Source organism: Stomoxys calcitrans, chromosome 5 (assembly GCF_963082655.1).
Source record: "Stomoxys calcitrans chromosome 5, idStoCalc2.1, whole genome shotgun sequence".
Taxonomy (NCBI): domain Eukaryota; kingdom Metazoa; phylum Arthropoda; class Insecta; order Diptera; family Muscidae; genus Stomoxys; species Stomoxys calcitrans.
In genome coordinates this window covers 58,544,772-58,566,248 of record NC_081556.1, presented here as the reverse complement: position 1 = coordinate 58,566,248, position 21,477 = coordinate 58,544,772, and the positions used below count along the sequence as shown (strand labels likewise).

Sequence of the window (21,477 nt, the reverse complement as noted above, 5' to 3'; positions counted from 1 at the left end):
TCTCGCATATTCTCTGCTCACGTATGCATATTTTCTGCACACATACACACACACGCACACAAATCTTTGAGTGTTGGCAAAATGATGGCGATATCACAATATGCTTTTTATGAGACAACCTGAGATGAATGAGACAACCTTTAAAATAATTCAGCCATGGGCTGCCGCCATATATTTTGTTGGTCGGGTGGAAGACCAACTTCATAATGGAAGTCAGGATGCACTTATAAGGTGATGCGATGTGGTTTTTTTTCTAAAATCTTAAAACGATGTTTTTTAACCGATATTCCAAACATAAGCAACAAAACAGTGTTATAATGATGGAAATACAACTTCAAAACACGTTTGGGAATATAAATTGTAAAACAACGTTTATTTGTAAAACCGCTTTGACATTTGCATATACGGTATTTGCCAATCAAGGTAGTTTCTTTGGGGGTACATTCTTGTTGTTGTGCTAATGACACTATCTCTTAATTGTACCATGCGTTTGTAATCACAACTGTTTTATTTTATTGGCCGCCGCACGTGGCAATGCAAAGAAAACTAGAATGTCAATTCGTACAGTGTACAGAAGTTTGACAGAAGAGAATTTTTACCCCCATCCCCACAGGGTTGTATCGTTGATTTCGTTGTTGTTGTTCAAGTGACGCTGCCTTCTATAATTACACAAGTGACCATGGTTGAATTAGGAAGGTTTGCTCACTTGCCCAATAACAACGAAATCAAAGATACATCCCTGTTGAGATGGCGGCTCAAATTCCCACTAGGCTATCAAATTTCTAGACACTTCCTGATTGACATTATAGTTTTTATTTGCATCTTCATGCATATCAGGCATAATATCAATAGATTTATGATTATAAACGTGTAAATTATAAATTAAAACAATTAAAATGTGAAAAAAGGAAACAAAATGTGAAAACAAATTTAAAATCTAAACCAAGCATTTCACGTTCTAGTGGTATTTAGATACAACTCCGGAGCTGGACTATTCTATCAGCTGGGCAAGGGAGCCAACCTTCTTAATTCATCCATGCTAGTGACTTTGCTTTATATAAATTTGCCTATCCAACTAGCACCTAGTACCCATTCGTGGTTACCGAATTTATTTTAATTTCTGTAAACAAAAAGGAAAAAAACAAATACAAGAATTTGTGATAGGCGTAGATTTAACTAAACCAATGTCGCTAATCAAGAATTTAGTGAAAGAGCCTGAAAAAAAGGACAATGAGAACGATGAAGAAAAAAAGCCCCGGGCTATAATTAAGTCCGCTATTGATTTGCAAAGACTAAAACTTGAGAAGTTAATGAAAAATCCGGTAAGATTAATTTATATCTACATCTATGCAATTAAGCTTGAATAATATTGCACACACCACATTCTTTCTGTACGGCGCACGCGATGCAAGGCTTAACCTGCTTTATTTCTATTTAAAATATTTGTAAATATTTGTTCGTTAGATATCCATTCAACGTCCAATTGAGATGTATCGTTGCAGCTGTCGTACTTAACTCCGGCTGTCTCGCAGACCTTAACAAGTCTGAAGGAGTTGTATTCTACGGATTCAACAAGTTGAGTCTAGCGGATTGTAGGAGACTGAAAATCCCGCTGCCACGATCAAAACATCAGCCATATGTGGATTGGGCTCAAGATGTGCGACAGCGGGAAAGGACGGAACTCAAAAGGTGCTTTGACAACAGCAGCTAATGAAGCATCTAAGGAGGAATTGTTAACACCGCACGTATCCAGTGAGGAAGAGTGGATCCAAACTTTCTCTAATCCCCCTTGATGCGCAAGGAAACTCATCATGACAAGACCGAACGAATCTTGTGAGGGTGAAATCCTGGCGGAATCCTGACTAATGTCCGGTTTCTGCAGATAAATCTCCACCATTATAAGTCTTATTACTGGCTGGATGTTCTAGGTATGGTACACGATTCCCCATTCAAACCTTAAGTCGCTGGTTGAAGCCGCTTCTGCGGGGGGAAAGAGCCTAATTGTAGGTAGTGATGCTAATGCACATTACCAGATATTGCAGCCGGTTGTTTTCACATGGGAGCAGGTTGTACGTACCTGATTGACCCGATGAATTCCTTCATTGGCAAGGGTTGCAGTCGCAGTGTACCACACACTGCTACTACAACAACAACAACCAGATATGGGCCAGGCATGGAATGACTATGAGCATCACACCGGCTTAAACTTTGGGCTCTAATCTGTATGATGTTCTTCGTTATTACGAAAAGCTTAGCTGGGGGCTACCGGGTGCGTCCACAGGTTGCGGATAGTGGAGTGCTCCATACGGAGTAGCTGCAACTACCATCGTGGGCAATCAGCGGTGTCGAGTGGAGAGTCTCAGTGAGAGGCCGGATGGCACCGGATCTTGCTTAAATACTGAGTGCCTATGGTGCTTTATACGGCAAGGCGAGATATTGACGCCTTTAATTAACCAATGGCAATCGTATTCCCGCGGCGATCGGTCGTATAGACCGGAACGAGTTTGCTCACCTATAAGAGCTTGAGGATCGCCACCACCATATGAAAATGTGGCTACAACAACAACAATCAGATATGAGAAGTTCGGGAACTTATCGAATATATTATATGTTGCAATCTGGCGATTTGTTATCAAGGGAAAAAACCGACCGTTTTTCCAGGAATAGGCAGGAGGTGCTATATATTACCTTTTTATAAATTTTGATAATGCAGTTTCTGCGCGACTATCTCCATAAAAAAAGACCCGGCACGGGATTGCTGTGAGCACCACACAGGTTGGAATATTGAGCTCCAATTTGTGTAGTGTTCATTGCTGTCACTAGAAGCTTAGCTGCGAGCTACCGGGCGTCCAGTGGAATGCTCCATACTGAGTGGCTGCAACGGCAGTCGCGGACAATCAGCGGTATCGTGCGGAGAGCCTTTGTGAGAAGCCGGGCGGCACCGGCTCTTGCACAAATACTGAGTGCCTATGATGCTCGATATGTTATAGGCGTCTTTGAATAACCAACGGCAACCCTGTTCCCGCGGACCGGAACGATCTTACTCACCTACAGGAACTTGACGAGGATCACCACCTCTACATGCAAATGTGGCCACAACAACAACATCGAAAAAAGAAGTAACTGCGGAGGACATCGACATAATGGCCAAGTGGCAAACAGCGACCGCCATGATGGACCCTAGAACTGGGTCTAAGGAAGGGCTTCAGAAAACTCTTCAACAGAGTGAAAGTCACGGTTGAGATGTCGATAAGGCTAAGTGAACTATATGGGCGAGTTAAGAAAGGCTCAGAACAAATTCTGGGTGGAATTCTGCAGCTCCGTGGAGGATACAACTGAGGCCTCTGAGATAAGGAAGATCCTATCCTCGAGACCTATTACGGTGGGATACGCACCGTAATGCACATTTCCCGGGAAACTCCAACAGACAACGTGGCGGCAGAAGAGGTTTTCCCTGATATGCATTCGTCGCCCAAAAATCCTTTGGGCGATAAAAACTTTCGAATCCTTTAAGTCTCCTGACCCTGAAAATATATTACCGGTTGAATTACAAGCGGTGTCCGATACTCTGCTTTAGTCGTTTAGTCGCAGAGTTCCTGGTCCTGGATACTCAGCCGAATAAAGCAGATAGAACACAACACACTGCTATAACTACAACAAAGACTAAGAAACCATGTTGACGATATACAGAACAATTGATAAACTATAGAGTTCATGTGGACCACCTCGATCAGGACAGAATCCATCCACCGTCCAGATATATCAGGGTGGATCTACATGATATAGAGCGTGAGGTTCAGCGCTACACGAGAGAACCTATAGATTAAGCGGCGTTTCATGCGCGCAGCAGAAGCTGTGAGCAGCTAAAGAATGAACACAGTCCTTGGAGTTCTACCGCCAATCATTGCACCTGAAACCAGAGTACTTCTGGCTGAATTGTGTACCGGTCGACGCAAACGTTTTAACTTCTACAGAACTATAATTGATGCCAGCATGTTGAATATGAGTCCCGAATGTAACCTGGGAACACACGACACACACCACCTGTTTAACCGCCTAGCCAACCCTACTCGACTTAGGATCAGAACCCTCTGGACGCACCCCAACTTAGTTGTAAAGTCCTTGATCTGGATATTTAACAGAACACAGGAGATGAATGAATAAAACAAAATACACAGCTACAACAACAACAAACAAGAAATAATAATTATTTTTATTATAGACTATTTACTGTAACCACATTCACATAGTGCTCGATTTGGAGTTGCTGTTGAATTGGAAATTCGTTTATATGGGAGATATTTAACAGTTTTATTAATGCGGCTAAAATTATACATTATCCTTCTAGATTTAATTGCGCAGTGGGCTCAAAGAGTAAGTGGATACATGATATCGGAGTGGGTAAACCGCAGTCCTTTTGAGTTTAGATGTGTAAGCCATGAGGAAGTTTGTGAGAGTTTTGTCCGTGTTAATTGAAATGCAATTGGTTTGGACGGAGTTGATCCGAGATTTGTTCGAATTTTACTTCCATATCTCCTAACGTACTTCACGTACCTTTTTAAAACAATTTTGAGCTCCAGTGTGTATCCTTTTCTTTGGAAGCATGCAAAGATTATCCCCATTCCCAAATCCAACGTTGATTATCGGCCGATATCAATTCTATGCTGTCTCTATAAGGTTTTCCGGAGAATCCTTCCTACACAGATGTCGGAATATCTTCACCAAGAGTCCTTGTTCTCAGAAAAACGGTCCGGCTTCCATTCTGATCAAAGTTGCATTACTGTATTGGTTTAAGTGGCTGAATCAATCAGAAATGACATTGATGAGAACAAAGTTGGCTTTCCTGTTCTTCTGGATCACTCCAAAGCTCTCGACACGGTTGATCACCTGAATTTGTGCATAAAACTACGGATTTTTTTTTAATTTCACATCAACGGCAACAAGTCTGATTATGTCATATCTGAGCGATAGACGGGAGTCTTATGCGCGGCGAATATATGTAGATTCTCTATTTGGACTAAGTTTCAACAATCTTCTAAATACCAGATCATTAATATTTTTACAAAGGTTATTGTGGAAAAGAAACCTAAATATTTGTTTGCGAGACTGAGATTTGCTCAATCTGGTTGAGGAAGATAATTGATACCTGAACGACAGTTTTATATGAGAAACATACGTCTTTTAATAATCTACCACACGATTTTCAATGCATCAGAAACACTATTACATTAAAAAAACGGCTTAATCAATTTTTTTATGTTAACTGATTATTCATTTCTGATATTTCATTTATTTAAAATTGTTTAAATTTATAAATTTATCTGCGCTTTTGTTAAATTTACAATTACATACGGTTATTTTTTAATACTGTTTTGGACAATTACGAGCTTGCTCACCTACAGGAACTTGACGAGGATAGCAACCTCTACAAGCGAATATCGCTACAAGAATATCAACACCCGCATAAGTGTTTTCGAAATTTTTATTTTCTGATTACTTAAATTTATCCGATTAACAGCTTCCTTTTTCATGTTTTCAGGAAAAACCTGTTGTGATACCAGATCAAAGGAAAGAAAAGGATTATATGCAAAGCGTTCCATCATTTGTGAGAAATGTTATGGGTTCCAGTGCTGGTGCAGGTTCTGGAGAGTTTCATGTATATCGCCATCTCCGTCGAAAAGAATATGCCCGGCAGAAGATGATACAGCATAAAAGTGTTCAAGAGCAACTTGATGACGAGTATCAGCAAAAAATCGAAGAAAACCGACGGCTTGCAGAAGAAAAAACTGCAAAAAAGAGAGCAAAACGTTTAAAGAAAAAACAGAAAGCAAAAAAGTCTAGACAACAGAAATCATTGCCCGATTCTGCAAAAGCCACCGAAGATGACTCATCTAGTGACAGTAACGACGATAATGAAGACAATGATCAATTACCTGAAGCAAAACCTCAAAGTTGTTCAAAAGTAATTTCCTCCGATATACTCGAAAATAAAGAGCTTAAAAATAGCAACAATACAAACGATGAACAAGAGCATGCTTCAGCGAAAGACGTATCAAGTGAGAAATCCAAAGAAGAGTCCTCCGAAACATAATTTCATCATACAATTTTATGGATGTAAATATTTCAGTAAATAATATTGTTGACGGCTTAACGAAAAAAGCATTTTTCATTGCAAAAAATCTTGGATAGTAAATCTCGCCTCGAAAGACGAATAAACGAAAAATTATTAAACGAATGGTCTTTGCCCTGACTGTTTCAAAGTGGGTTGATTTTTGATTGCAACCCAACTTCATTTGCCGACCGCATTGTTTTTAGTAGAAATTTCCAATACTATACTGATTTGCGTATTTTTTTTTACAATTTACTTAGTGGCTGTATGTTAAAAACACTGATATTCAATGAAACTGACAAATTTTCCTATTTTATACCAAAATTATTTCATAGTGTTTTCTTTTTGCAAAGCAACTACTGTTGAGTTTGATTTAGATTTATTCTGTTATAGAATTTCTTTGACCAGCAGAAATCAATAGGCTTCAATTCAATCAATTCATCAATTTGCTTCTATTTAGAATAGAATTGAAGCAAAGTCAAAGCCTATTGGTTTCGGCTGGACAATGAAATCCAACAACAAAATGAAACAACTAATTTAGATTTCAATCAATAATTTCAATCCCATGGCGGCCGGTTGTACGCAGCGGATTGACCCGATGGAATCTTCATCGGCAAGGGCTGCCGCCCCAGTGTACGTGTTCGTCTTTTTTCGTCATGGGAGTGCCTTCTCCGTATGCTTCTGGTCCGTGCCGGGATTGAAAAGAACCCCGGACCCTGGTTCTGTTCCATTTGCCAGAACCGCCTTCATCATCGGTCAGTGTCGGTGAGGTGTAACCGGTGCTTGGAGTGGGTACATTTCCGTTCTTGCTCTGGCCTAACTTCGCTACGGGAGTATAGTCATACTGGCTATGTCGCTAGGTGCTGTGCGAACATAACAAGCGTCGCCTTCGGCGTCCTCGTCGTCGGACTATGTGACCCCCCCGACCTCTCCCGTACGGCAATTTATGCAAAGACAGCACCCTAGCCCTACTATTGCCAGGCCAGTGTCGGGAAATGTATCGTTCTTGCAGTTAAACTGCAATGAACTGCGAGGCAAGATTGATGAGATTGTAGATTTTATGAGTCGGAAGAGCATATCGGTCGCAGCGATCCAGGAGACAAAGCTGACTAACACCTGCAGCTTGCACAGTTGTCACGGCTACAATGTGCTACGTAAGGATCGCTCAAGGAATGGAGGTGGGGGATTGGCCTTCGTTATACACCATTCCGTGCAGTATAGACCTATCTCGCCTGCGCTTGACGCTAGTGACCCATACATGGAATGTATGGGGGTAGCAGTCAGGTCTGGTACTGCCGAGATAGAGATATACAACGTATATATACCGCCGGTTGGTAGCTGTGTCCCGATTAATGGCCAGGCCTACAGCCCCGACATAAGTGGGTTGCTATCTGGCCATAGTCGTCTGGTTCTGGGGGATTTTAATGCACATCACTCGTCATGGCATTCTCCCCTAGGTAACGACCAGCGTGGCATAGCTTTGGCAGAGCAGATAGATAGCTCCACGTTTTGCACGGTGAATGAGGATGCCCCCACTAGGATTACGAGGAGGTGCAACAGCTCGCCAGACATCTCAATCGCATCCCCTGATCTTCTGAGTGACGTATCCTGGCAAGCCGTCATCTCTTTGGGGTCAGACCACCTCCCCATAATCCTCACCATCGACCGACCACCCGACATCATAACCTCTGAGCGCCGGACGTTCATCAATTACAAGAAGGCCAATTGGACTGGCTTCAGAGAGTATACCAATCGCCGCTTCAATGAACTGCCACCACCCTCTGATGTGCTTGTGGCCGAGAGGAAATTCCGAGACATCATCAACGCAGCAGCCGCTCGCTTTATACCAGCCGGTCGAATACCGCAAGTGCGACCCAATTTCCCGGCGCAAGCAGTGGTACTCGCAGACGAGCGTGATGGGATTCGTGCTATGGACCTCGTTAACCCCAGAATCAGCGAGCTGAATCTGGAAATAAACAGGGTAGTCAACGAACATAAGCGGAATTTGTGGCCGGAACACTTGGAGCAATGTAACTTAGGCACCGGTGCAGGCAAATTGTGGGCCACTGTTAAGTCTCTCTCGAACCCCGGTAGACGGGACGACAGGACCTCAGTCACTTTTGGCGAGTTAACCGTAACTGATCCGAAGAGATGCGCCAGGTTGTTCAACCGTCAATTTATCGTGCATCCCGAGAGAGACAGGGCAAGGAGGAGAGCCATTCGCCGTATTCGTGGTCTCCGAGCCGATGAACAGCCATCACAATTTACCGTGGGCGAAGTTACGAATGTCATCCGTGGCGCCAAATCTTCCAAGGCGTTGGGCCCCGACGGAATCTCTACATTGATGCTAAAGAATCTGGATTTACCTGGAGTTGAGTACCACTGTCCTTAACATGTCATTGAACACTCTTATAGTTCCCGATGTCTGGAAAATGGGCAGAGTGATCCCGCTACTGAAGCCTGGTAAAGACCCGAGTTTGGGGGAGTCGTACAGACCGATCTCCCTTCTCTCACCAGTGGCTAAGACGCTTGAGGCATTACTCCTCCCGAGCCTCGTAGGAGAATTTCCATTCGCCGAGCATCAACACGGATTTCGGAGACTGCACAGCACAACAACAGCTTTGCATGCCATCACCACACACATTTGCCGTGGCTTCAATCAACCCAGGCCATGTGATAGGACGGTCCTCGTGGCACTGGACCTATCGAAGGCATTCGACACGGTCAGCCATGCCAAATTATTTGAGGACATCGCCAACACGTCCCTCCAGCCAGGCCTTAAACGTTGGGTCGCGAATTATCTGTGTGGCCGCCAGTCATTTGTGGAATTTAGGGATAAGAAGTCAAAACACCGTAGAGTGAAACAGGGAGTTCCCCAAGGTGGGGTGATATCTCCGGCTCTGTTTAACCTCTACCTATCCTCTATCCCACCTCCTCCAGACGGCATAGAGATCGTATCATATGCGGACGACTGTACGATCTTGGCATCAGGCCCCCCACCCATTGCCTCATATTTCGCAGCAAGAAATCTGAAGATATCCGCCACCAAATCTTCAGCCACACTGTTCACTACAAATACGCGTGAGGTGAATTCTGAGCTGACTGTGATGGTCGATGGAGAATTGATTCCGACCATCAAGTGTCCCAAAATACTTGGCGTCACATTTGACAGCTCCTACACTTTCTCCCCACATGCCACAGCAATCTGCAATAAAGTCAAAAGTAGAAACAAGGTCCTCAAGTCACTCGCTGGCAGCACTTGGGGTGCAGACAAAGAAACCTTGTTGACCACGTACAAAGCAATTGGCCGGTCTGTGGTAAGTTATGCAGCGCCAGTGTGGTCACGTCAACTTTGTGACACGCAGTGGAATAATATTCAGATCTGTCAGAATGCCGCCCTACGAACTGCGACGGGCTGTCTTCTTAGTTCTCATGTGGACCACCTCCATCAGGAGACAAAGATCCTACCAGTGCGAAGACATAACTACATGCTGTATAAGCAATACCTTTTGGGCTGTTATCGCAGAAATCATCCAAATCATCATCTTGTGGATAGATACCCACCGCCCAGAAACCTTAAGGTAGATCTACACGATCTAGAGCGTGAGGTCCAGCGCTACAAGAGAGAACATCTAGATCAAGCGGCATATCAAGCGGGTCTGAACAACATTCATGCAGACACGGTAGCAGACGCGTTAATTGGCTACCGGGTGAATGTAGTCCTTGGAGAACGACCGCCACCCATTGCACCCGAAGAAATCGGCCTCCCCCGGCAAACCAGAGTGGTTCTGGCTCAATTACGTTCCGGCAAATGCAGCCGCCTCAATTCCCACAGAGCTAGGATTGATGCCGACGTGCAAGATGTATGTCCCGATTGTAACCAGGGACCGCACGATACACGTCACCTGTTTAACTGCCCGGCCAGACCCACTCGACTCAGACCCAGATCCCTGTGGACGCACCCCATTTTAGTCGCGGAGTTCCTGGGTCTTGACACTCAACAGAATCAAGCAGACGAAAGATAGTACACAATAAACTGCTACAACAACAACAACAACAATTTAATTTAGATTAAGATTTATTCGTTTGTTTTCACATACAACAATATAACAATGATCTTAAATTTACAGTAGTGAGACATCAATGAAATTTAAAACAGTTCATCAGAATTTTTAATATATAAAGATAAAAAAACAAATGAATGCACAAACGGCACTTCGAAAAAATATGTAGCTGTAATATGCTCATGATGAAAGGTTATTCTATGGCAATTAAAGATTGTCTGGATTACATGTTTTTGGCTTTGTGTGTGTTGCTGATGTTAGATGTCTTTTTAAGGATATGTTGGCTGTTAGATATTAATTTTTATCTTACCGCGCTACAAGAAAAATTCACTAACAAGACCCAACGTTTCTTTCAAAAGACATGCTTCTGCCCTTTCACTGCTCACTAATTAGTGAATGGTGGAAGCATGTAATCCTTCAGTGGCATTACAACCTGAAGAGGCCCTGGCTAGGCGATCAAAATCGCGTTCGCTGTAGCCTGACCTATACATTTAAAAGCACACCACATAGTCGAGACTCTTTAAAGGGTTTTTGCTGTATCGCATCGGTTTAGACCATGAACACATCTTACAATAGCATTGTTAGCTGTCTACAGTCGTCTGGTGCTCCTAGAGTCAAGTTGTGTGTGAAGTGAACTGTTTATCACTTCCAAAGCAGAGCACATGCAGTAAGTACGTTTTAGCCAAAAGAAGGCATGTGTTTTGGCGTAAACGGTTGTGTTGGGGGAGTCGTACAGACCGATCTCCCTTCTCTCAAGGGAGACGCTTAAAGGACTACTCCTCTCAAGCCTTGTAGGAGAATTTCCATTCGCCGAGCATCAACATGGATTTCGAAGACTGCATAGCACAACATCTGCTTTGCAAGCCATCTCCGCACACATTTGCCGTGGTTTCAAACAGCCCAGGCCATGGATAGGACGGTTCTCGTGGCAGTGGACCTAACGAAGGTATTCGACACGGTCAGCAATGGCAAACTATTTGAGGACATCGCCAACACGTTCTTCCAGCCAGGCCTGTGGTCGCCAGCCATTTGTGAAATTAAGGGATTGTTAGGGGGTAACCCTACAAACATAATGCTTGCAACGTGCAACAGCGACGACATGAGACGATGGTAGAAAGAGACGCTCATACTTTGCAACCGCCTCGCACAAGCGTCACTTAATTTTTTGCATTCCTTTGTCTAGCTTCGTAGAGTTAAGTAGTATTTGTGAAACAGTCAACTTAAGCGATAATAAATCATTTCATTTAATTAGTTATTAGAACTAAAGTGTTTTATTCAACATAAAAGCACAACAATAGTGGCGACGAGGATAGTCGAGAACATACATCAAGGAATTCCACCCCACTAACACCAATAGTGGTGACGAGTATAATCAAAAAAAAAAAAAAAAATACATCAAGGAATTCCACGCTACTATCAACAATAGTAGTGACAAAGATTTTCGAAAACGGATTATCAAAGTTTTTACGCCACAACGCAATAGTGGTAACAAAAAAATTGTCGGAAGAAATTACACCACTACAACAATAGTGGCATCAGTGCAAATTCAGCTACACACTACAACAATATTGTGGTGTCGGGGAAGCATCGGTAAATTTCAGGAATTCCATCACACCCCAACAGGAATTTCATCACATTCCAATAAGAATTTCACAACATGACCGACGAGAAAATTGTTAATCTGTTGGCAGAACAGCAAAAGGCTATGAATTTGCAAACGCAATTGCTTCAACAACTTGCAGAATTTGTCAAAGGAAATGAAGCATCCAAATCAAAGACGAATTCACAAGCAAATTCATGCACGTCGAAAGCTGCACTCATGGAATCATTGACACACTCAATGACAGACTTTGTGTATGAGCCAGAAAGTGGTCTGATTTTCCAAGCGTGGTAGAACCGTTTCGTACATGTGTTAGAAAAGGAAGCGAGTTCTCTAGAGGAACATGAAAAAGTGGCTCTTCTCTGGAGAAAGATGTCGAACCAAGTGCACGAACGATTCACCAACTACGTTTTGCCAAAGAAACCTACAGAAATGTCGCTTAGTGATACAGTTGACAGACTCAACAAGCTTTTCGGAAAAACGGAAACTCAAGTCGCACAACGCTACAGGTGCTTACAACTTGCAAAGGTAGACAACGAGGACTTCAAAGAGTATGCAAGTCGCGTCAACTTGCAGTGCGAATTGTTTAAGATGAATGAATTGCAAATCAATCAATTCAAGTGTCTCATCTTTGTGCTAGGACTCAAGTCTAGCAGAGACAATGACATTCGCATACGTCTTCTCAAAATGCTCGATGAGGAAAACGACAGCATGAACTTGGACAAACTGGTAGACGCAACACAAAGGATCCTTGATCTAAAAGCTGACAACACGCTGATAGAACACCAACCAAAGGTAATAGGTGCTGTTTAGAAACCGAAAGCCGATCCAAATCATGCAGACCGAAAACCAAAAACACCTTGCTGGTTTTGCGGAGATTTACACTACGTAAAATACTGCCCTTACCGAGATCACAAGTGCACCAGATGTCATCAGAGAGGCCATAAGGAGGACTATTGCAAAAGTCTAAACACATCACACAACAACAACAAACATTCGAAGAATGCCAAAAAGACGAAAAACAGTTTTCGCACAAAAGCCGTGTTCACAACCAAGCAGCTCAGTTTTCAAAAACTCCGTAAGTACGTAAATGCCAATTTCAACAACAAGCCTGTGAAGCTACAAGTGGATACAGCATCAGACATTTCCATCATATCGAAATCAACTTGGGAACAAATCGGTGAACCAGAAGCTCATACCACCACAGACAGCGCTAGTGACGCTAACACTAACAGCATCAAACTTCTCGCAAAGTTCAACGTAGACGTCACTATCAACAACACCACCAAGTCTTTACAATGCTACATCACAGATGTTGATCAACTCAACATCATGGGTATCGACTGGATACAAGCATTTGGACTTTGGGACAAACCAATATCGACGTGGTGTCGTCAAATATCTTTTGATGACGAAGTCGCAGTATTGAAATCAAACTATCTAGTCGTGTTTGACAACTCAACGCTTGGTCTCTGCACCAAGACCAAAGTCAAAATTCAATTACTGCCCAACGCAAGGGAAATTTTCGTTTCAAAACGTCCAGTACCGTATGCGGCAAGAATTGAAATCGAGAATGAACTGGACAGGCTACAAAAGGCAAACATAATCACACCTGTGGACTCTTCAAGGTATGCAGCTCCAATAGTAGTGAGCAAACGGAACGGAAAGATTCGAATTTGCGCAGATTACTCAACTGGTCTAAATTCGATCGTCGAGCCAAATCAATATCCGTTACCTACCCCGGAGGAAATACTTTCGGATTGCCACAACGCTTCTATTTTCAGTCATCTTGATCTATCAGACGCCTATCTTCAAGTGGAGGTCGAAGACGATAGTAAGGAGCTTCTTACTATTAACACCCACAAGGGTCTGTATAGATTCAATCGTTTGACCCCAGGCATCAAATCAGCACCAGGGGCATTCCAGCGAATAATGGATCAACTTTGCAGTGGCATTGAAGGCGCAAAAGCATACATTGACGATATCATGCTAGCCAGTAAGTCAATTTCTGATCACATTACTAATCTCAATTTGCTTTTACAGAGAATTCAAGAATTTGGTTTCAAACTCAAATTTGAAAAATGCCAATTTTTCAAAAACCAAATTAAATATCTGGGACAAGTTATTGACAGAGAGGGAATTCGACCAGATTCCAACAAGATCAGCGCCATACAAAACTTGAAGGTACCCCAGAATATCACCGAAGTTCGAAGTCTATTAGGTTCCATCAACCATTACGGTAAATTTGTCAACAACATGAGGAATTTACGCAAACCTCTTGATGACCTACTGAAGAAAGACCAGAAGTTTCAATGGACTCCAGAATGTCAAAATTCATTGGACGAGTTCAAGAAGATTCTTTCATCGCCTCTTCTTTTAACTCATTACAACCCTGACTTACCAATACATGTTGCAGCCGACGCTTCTCCGCATGGTATTGGTGCAGTGATATACCACACATTCCCGACCGGTGACATGAAGGCAATTCATCACATTTCAAGATCTCTCACACCGGCAGAGAGGAACTACAGCCAAATAGAAAAGGAAGGTTTAGCTCTAATCTTCGCGGTACAACGGTTCCATAAGATGTTATTTGGGCGCAAGTTTTTCTTGCACACAGATCATAAGCCCCTACTAACGATCTTCGGCTCAAAAAAGGGAATCCCGGTGTATACCGCAAACCGACTTCAACGTTGGGCTTTGATTCTTTTGGCATACGACTTTGACATCTCATACACCAACACTAAAGACTTTGGTCATGCAGACGTTCTTTCCAGACTCATCAGTGACCATGAGAAACCATCCGATGACTACATCGTGGTCTCCGTGTCATTCGAGAAAGATGTACGACATGAACTAACTGAGAGTATGGCAGCAATTCCAGTTTCGTTCGAGATTATAGCCAGCGCTACAGCCAAAGACGATGTTATACAACATGTCATCAAATATCTCAAAACTGGTTGGCCAGAAAGCAGTAAGAACATTGACCCTGCCGTCATTCCTTTCTTCAACCGCAAGGAATCGCTCGCGATGGTAGATGGCTGTCTAATGTTCAACACAAGGATCGTGGTTCCAGGCATATTTCACCAGAAAGTTCTCAAACAACTTCACAGATGACACTTGTCTTCCGAAAGGAGCAAATCGATAGCACGAAGTTACGTGTATTGGCCAAACATTGACAAACATATTGAGGAATATGTTCGAAAATGTCTAAACTGTCAAAAAGCAGCAAAAAGTCCTGTAAAGACCAATCTTTGCTCTTGGCCAATTACGTCTCGCCCTCTTGAGAGGATACACATCGATTACGCCGGTCCTGTCAAGAACAAATATTTCCTGGTAATCATCGACTCATATTCGAAATATCCAGCGATATATGAAACATCAATAATTACGTCATTCGCAACCATAAGGATACTTACCGAATATTGTGCTTTGTTCGGTAATCCAGAACAAATTGTTTCAGACAATGGCACCCAGTTTTGCTCTGAACAGTTTCAAACATGGTGCAAAGAAAGAGCGATCGTACATACAAGAACAGTGAGATTTCACCCCAGCTCTAATGGACAAGCAGAACGTTTCGTCGACACGCTTAAACGCGCATTAAAAAAGTTCGAAGGGGAAGAAACTACCAAAGCGCTTCAAACGTTCTTAGAAGTATATCGTTCAACGCCAAATCCTAACACACCTGATTCGAAGACTCCAGCCGAGACCTTCATTGGCAGAAAAATGAGAACAGTCTTTGATGCTATCTTGAAACCAACTCCAAGCCAACCGAAATTCAATGAACAAATGGAGAAGGAATACAACAGGAAGCACGGTACACGTCCTAGATCTTTCAACCACGGAGATCTAGTCTACGCCAAAAACTTCAAAGGCAACAAAAGTTCTTGGGTTCCTGGAGAAGTCATCGAAAGAATTGGTAAGGTAGTCTACAATACATTAATCGAAGTAGGAAACAGAAAAATACTCGTTAGAGCACATGCCAATCAACTGCGTACAAGATATGCAGGCACATCCAACAACGAAACCTCTTCGTCAGTATTACCACTGGACCTTCTACTGGAAGAATTCAACATATCACCTATACAGCCGAATGAAGATTTTGCTACACCACCATCTTCACCAAATTGGGCACCGCAACGTATAGTTACCAGAAGACAACCTGTAGATCCAATATCACGCTCCCCGCTTCAGATTTCAGAAGGGAGATGTTAGGGGGTAACCCTACAAACATAATGCTTGCAACGTGCAACAGCGACGACATGAGACGATGGTAGAAAGAGACGCTCATACTTTGCAACCGCCTCGCACAAGCGTCACTTAATTTTTTGCATTCCTTTGTCTAGCTTCGTAGAGTTAAGTAGTATTTGTGCAACAGTCAACTTAAGCGATAATAAATCATTTCATTTAATTAGTTATTAGAACTAAAGTGTTTTATTCAACATAAAAGCACAACGGATAAAAAGTGGAAACACCGTAGAGTCAAACAGGGAGTTCCCCAAGGCGTGGTGATATCTCCGGCACAGTTTAACCTCTACCTATCCCCCATTTCACCCCCTCCAGAAGGCAGAAGGCACGATCATGGCATTAGGCCCCCATTGTTGACATCTGCGATAGGTTGAACGTCTACCTCAACGAACTTGCCTCAAGAAATCTGAAGATATTTGCCACCAAATCTTTAGACACATTGTTCACTACAAATACGCTTGAGGTGAATGCCGAGCTGACTGTGATGGTCGATAGAGTTCTCATGTGGACCATCTCCATCAGGAGACAAAGATCCTACCAGTGCGAAGACAACTACATGCTGCCTAAGCAATACCTTTTGGACTGTTATCGCAGAGACAATCCAAATCATCATCCACCCCCAGAAGCCTTAAGGTAGATCTACATGATCTAGAGCGTGAGGTTCAGCGCTACAAATGACAACCTCTAGATCAAGCGGCATATCAAGCAGCTCCAGACAACATTCATGCAGACACGGTAGCAGATGCGGTAAATAGCTACTGGGTGAATGTAGTCCTTGGAGAACGACCGCCTTCCATTGCACCCGAAGAAATTGACCTCCACCGGCAAACCAGAGTTCCAGCCAGAACCACTTGACTCAAACCCAGATCCCTCTGGACGCACCCTATCTTAGTCACAGAGTTCCTGGATCTTGACACAGAATCAATATGACGAAATATAGAACACAACAAACTACTACAACAACAACTAACTGTTTAATTTCAATACAGTATTCTTTTTAATGTGTTTCTATTCTTAGATATGTTTATGCTATTATATTTAGAACATGATGAATTGATAGCATATGCGAAGAAAAGGATCACTGTTTGCAAAAATTGTTCTGTTATACGTAATAATTCGAAATATCTGGTAGATCTGATCGGAACCTTGAAAATAATTCTACGAAGAAGAAATTCAGACTCAATTTTCCAGTGGATGACATCCATTGCACAAAGAAACATTCAACTCATATGAAGGTAGAGACTGCCGATTCCACCCACGTCCTCGGAGACAAAACAAAAGGAATTGCTTTTGAACATATTCCATCAGATGGAGTGAAGAGTGTCGTAAGGAACCCAAACTATAAGTCCGTATTTTATGTTTTCAATGAACTAAAGAATTGTATAATTTTTTTGTCACCGAAGTATCAGCTCTGGTCCAACGGTTCATAAATCCAAGGGCACCGTAAACCTTACAAACTGTCATAGAGATATGACAAACTGCCATATGATATGAATGAAAGTTTAAATGTGGATCCGGAAATCCAAAAAAAATCGTCAAAATTACGTAAAACCGTCACGTCTGGCAGCACTGGACACAACTCACGTTTGAAAATATATTTTTCCATGAAACGAATAATAAATCATGCGGTATTTTTTTTTTTTTGAGGCCACCGTAGCGCAGATGTTAGCATGTCCGCCTATGACTCTGAACGTTTGGTTTCGAATCCTGGCGAGACTATCATAAATTTTTCAGCTGTGGTTGTGAGGCACTATGCCATGTAATAATTACTCCTCAAAAGAGGCTATAAAAAAGACGCCACTTATCATTGAGCTTAAACTTGACTGCACTGATTGATATGTGAGAAGTTTGCCCCTGTTCCTTAATGGAATGTTCATGATCATTAATGTATAAAAAGTTTTACACCCGCACAACCACTTATTTGCTCTTTTCATTTTTATTCCCCTGCAGGCAGGAATTGTTTTTACTTTTTCCATACTATCCAATAGTGACAGCGTGCCTGAATTCGTAAGTTAAAATACCGTATGATTTGAGACGCAAGCAAAAAATTGTGTGTTTTCGTTATATTGTAATGGTTAGCCATCGTCGTGATTTTCTGGTGAGCGTCTCGTGAGTCGTGATTAGTGTTGTGAGCAGAATTTCATTCACTCACGGTCATGCACGAAGAATTTTAATTCAATCACGGTCACGCACGATTACGTGATTGAATTTAGATCTCTCTCAGGAGCCACGCGACTCACGCGCGTTTCACTTGTGACACGGCAACTCACGTGCACACCTCTAATTTGTACTTTTTTTGTTAATTGTACTCTGAATTTTGGGTAAGCAAATGCCAAAAAGGTACGACATGGGTTAACTTTGCATAGGGCGAACGGGTAGATATAGAAAGTAGGGGTAGAAATAAATATTTAAAAAATAGTTCCCGAAACGGACGAAAACGTACTACTAATGCCGAAATTGGTACCATTTGGTATTTTGAGGCTTTTGATAAAAACGCAATTTCCACAGGATATAACGGGACTCACGGAATAATGGGAAAAATGAGATTAATCGAAGACTTATCATTACATAATTTATGGTAAAGGAAGCCTTGAGGAACTTCAAACCAATAAAGTCACCGGACCTGATGGCGTTACTGGCGTTACTACAAGAGGAGGCGGACTATCTGGCGCTCCATCTGGCTTGTATTTTCACAGCGTGCTTACGACTTGCATATGCTCCGAAAACCTGACAGGAGGCAAGTTATGCGACTCCAAAGCCTACAGGCTTTCAGCCTTACGTCCTTTCTACTGAAAACCATGGAACGCATTGTGTATACCATGATAAAGAGTAGAACATCCAGCGAACTGCTTAAATACAAGGAAAGGGCGATAGAGACTGCCCTGCACGAAGTTGTGCATAAAATAGAACAATAGAACAATTCGCTGCCAAGACGTACACACTGGCTGTATGCATTGGCATCGAGGGAGCTTTTAACAATGTGCGGACCAACAAACTGATCCAATCCTTAGACCAGTATCGGGTGGACCCGGTCCTTAGAGACTCGATATACCATATGCTAAGGAATAGATGGATACATTTTGTGTCCCATGACATAAATAAAAGAGAGAAAGTGGCACAAGTTACGCCACAGGGGTGCATTTTATCGCCACTCATATGAGTGACCACCATAAATGACCTATTACGGATGCTGACTGAGGAGGGATTTGAACCCAACTGCTACGCAGACGATGTTATAATATTTCTAAGAGGTAGGAATCCGAACCAGCAATGCCGAAGAACCGAAAGGGTTAGTCATAGGGGTTTTAATTTTAAATCAGAGAATACTGAAATCTGCGGAAGACAAGGGTGAGCCAATTTAACGCACCACGTCATATACTTAGGAGAAGCTTAGCTGCGAGCTACCGGGCGCGTCCACAGGTTGCGGATAGTAGAATGCTCCATACGGAGTAGCTGCAGCGGAGAGTCTCAGTGAGAGGACGAGCAGCACCGGCTCTTGCACAAATACTGAGTGTCTACGATGCTCGATATGAGAAGGCGAGTTATTGGCGCCTTTAAATAACCAATGGTCACCGATCGGTCCTTTGGACCGGAACGAGCTTGCTCACATACAGGAGCTTGACGAGGATCAACACCTCCACATGAAAGTGTTGCTACAACAACCGATACTTACTTACGCCTCAGTAGTTTGGTGGAATGGACAGAAAACATGTTGTCTTGGCATAGACGGAGCGACGAGAACCATACCCACTAGATATCCAAACCCATAGACATACAGATTAAGTGTGAGGCAGCCTCTGCGGCTATGAGAGAATGGATAGTAGGTAGAAGCAGGTCATACCATCGCGGTATAATCGAGGCGACGATAGGAAACCTGGAAGGAATGGAAGAGGTCTTGGATTAACGAAACTCTGGTACTGCCTTCTGGAAGATCATGCTACACAGATTGATCAAAGCTTGAAGACAGAGTGAGCCAGGGGACTACATTGAATACCCAGGGTAGAGATGTGCACGTGGGTGATTTTTCACCCACGCTGACGAGACAAAAAAAAATATTCAAACGCATCACTCACCAGAAAAATCACGACTCACTTAAAACTTGCGAATCACGATTGGAAAAATGTTTTTCCGTCAGTGAAGCGAGTAATAAGTTTTTCCTGGGGGTTTACATTGAGAACCCAGGGACTGAGATCTGTTTTAGACTGCCTGATCATAATACGGTTTTGCAGGCGGAGATCCGTGCTAACGCGAGGGCGTCGAGTGTGAACATCTTTACTGACGGTAAAATTGCCATAAGGCAAAAACAACAAGGACGGTAAGGTCACGAACAGTCTTGCGGAGTAAGGAAAAATGAAAGGGCAGACGATTTGGCGGCGAAGGCCAGAGGGCTGCCGTCATTAAATTTGGTTAACCCGAAGTCTTTCGAGTCGACGCAGACCGAGTTAAGGGCCACGAATGCGCATGCAACATTGTGGAACAGCGAAACGATCGGTAGGACGGCGAAAATCCTATGGGGGGATCGAGATTGTGAGAAGACTAGGCTATTACTGAAAGGAAGCAAGAAGGAGGTCAGTATAGCTATTGGTATCATAACGGGACACATAGGACTACGCCGCCTTAAGTCTCTTAGCCGCAGTGGCTGCCTCACACTTAATTTGTATGTCAATGGGGCGGATATCTAGAATTATCGTCACCTCATCACTCCTGCTAACAGACATCAGTACTTAGATGGGGACACAATACCAGACATGAACCAACCTAGGGCCGTGGTATGGAAAACAATTAAAATTTGTAATTAGAACAGAAATCCGAAGTTACTTTTTAGTATTTAGAGCGCACTACATGCCGATTACTGGCTTAGGTGTATTTTCATAGTAGCATGGGAGCGGATTAATATCCGCACTCTCTTTTTAACCTAACCTAACTTTGTAATTGCAACACATTTATAATAGGCTATTATAAGATTTCTTTGTATTGATGTTAATAAAATAACAGAAATAAATGTGTGTCCGGGAATAGTTCTTGTATCACTAGGCATAAAAATAGTTATAGAGTCTATAATCTCTCTTCTCCTTAATGACTCGGATGCATTTTTCATGAAGCTGCATACCGAATTACCGCATACGTGATCGAGTGTGCTTTCTTGTCGAATGAAACATCATCTCGCATTTAATGGATGTTATACAACTTTTTTAGACATTGTGTCTATGTCAAATTTTTACGAATTATGATCGATTTAAACATTTACGATTTTAAATTTCAAAAATGTTCGTTAACAATAGAGAGATTACGAACGATTTGCTCGTTCACGTATCCGGTAATGCGGCCCCAGGATTTGTTCAGAGCCTCTTTTTACTTATTCTTATATTGCATTGTCATAACTCAGGAGTTGTGGCTTTCAACTCTTTGAAGTGTCTTCTGCAACCCTTCCAGCAAGGTTTTGGAAACACCATAGT

The 21,477-nt window shown here is 42.6% G+C and overlaps 2 protein-coding genes across 2 annotated transcripts; both read left to right on the top strand.

Annotated features, from left to right (window-relative positions):
- The first annotated feature begins 541 nt into the window (after nt 1–541).
- LOC106087991 (PRKR-interacting protein 1 homolog) lies at nt 542–6,231 on the top strand. Its single transcript, XM_013253265.2, has 2 exons — nt 542–1,322; nt 5,540–6,231. Exons 1-2 carry the CDS (start codon nt 1,185–1,187, stop codon nt 6,089–6,091), a joined length of 690 nt encoding a protein of 229 aa, XP_013108719.2. The 5' UTR covers nt 542–1,184; the 3' UTR covers nt 6,092–6,231.
- Nucleotides 6,232–12,145: 5,914 nt separating this feature from the next.
- On the top strand, nt 12,146–14,952 carry LOC131997913 (uncharacterized protein K02A2.6-like). Its single transcript, XM_059369786.1, has 3 exons — nt 12,146–12,568; nt 12,692–14,747; nt 14,792–14,952. The coding sequence occupies exons 1-3, from the start codon at nt 12,146–12,148 to the stop codon at nt 14,950–14,952; spliced, it is 2,640 nt and encodes an 879-aa protein (XP_059225769.1).
- Nucleotides 14,953–21,477: the final 6,525 nt, after the last annotated feature.

What these genes read in the sequence shown, in the direction of transcription:
- LOC106087991 (XM_013253265.2), top strand. Translation starts at nt 1,185, where the DNA reads ATGTCGCTAATCAAGAATTTAGTGAAAGAGCCTGAAAAAAAGGACAAT. An exon ending in AGAAGTTAATGAAAAATCCG is followed by an intron (nt 1,323 to 5,539) that starts GTAAGATTAATT and finishes TCATGTTTTCAG; the next exon opens with GAAAAACCTGTTGTGATACC.
- LOC131997913 (XM_059369786.1), top strand. Translation starts at nt 12,146, where the DNA reads ATGTCGAACCAAGTGCACGAACGATTCACCAACTACGTTTTGCCAAAG. An exon ending in TGATAGAACACCAACCAAAG is followed by an intron (nt 12,569 to 12,691) that starts GTAATAGGTGCT and finishes CGAGATCACAAG; the next exon opens with TGCACCAGATGTCATCAGAG. An exon ending in AACTGGTTGGCCAGAAAGCA is followed by an intron (nt 14,748 to 14,791) that starts GTAAGAACATTG and finishes TTCAACCGCAAG; the next exon opens with GAATCGCTCGCGATGGTAGA.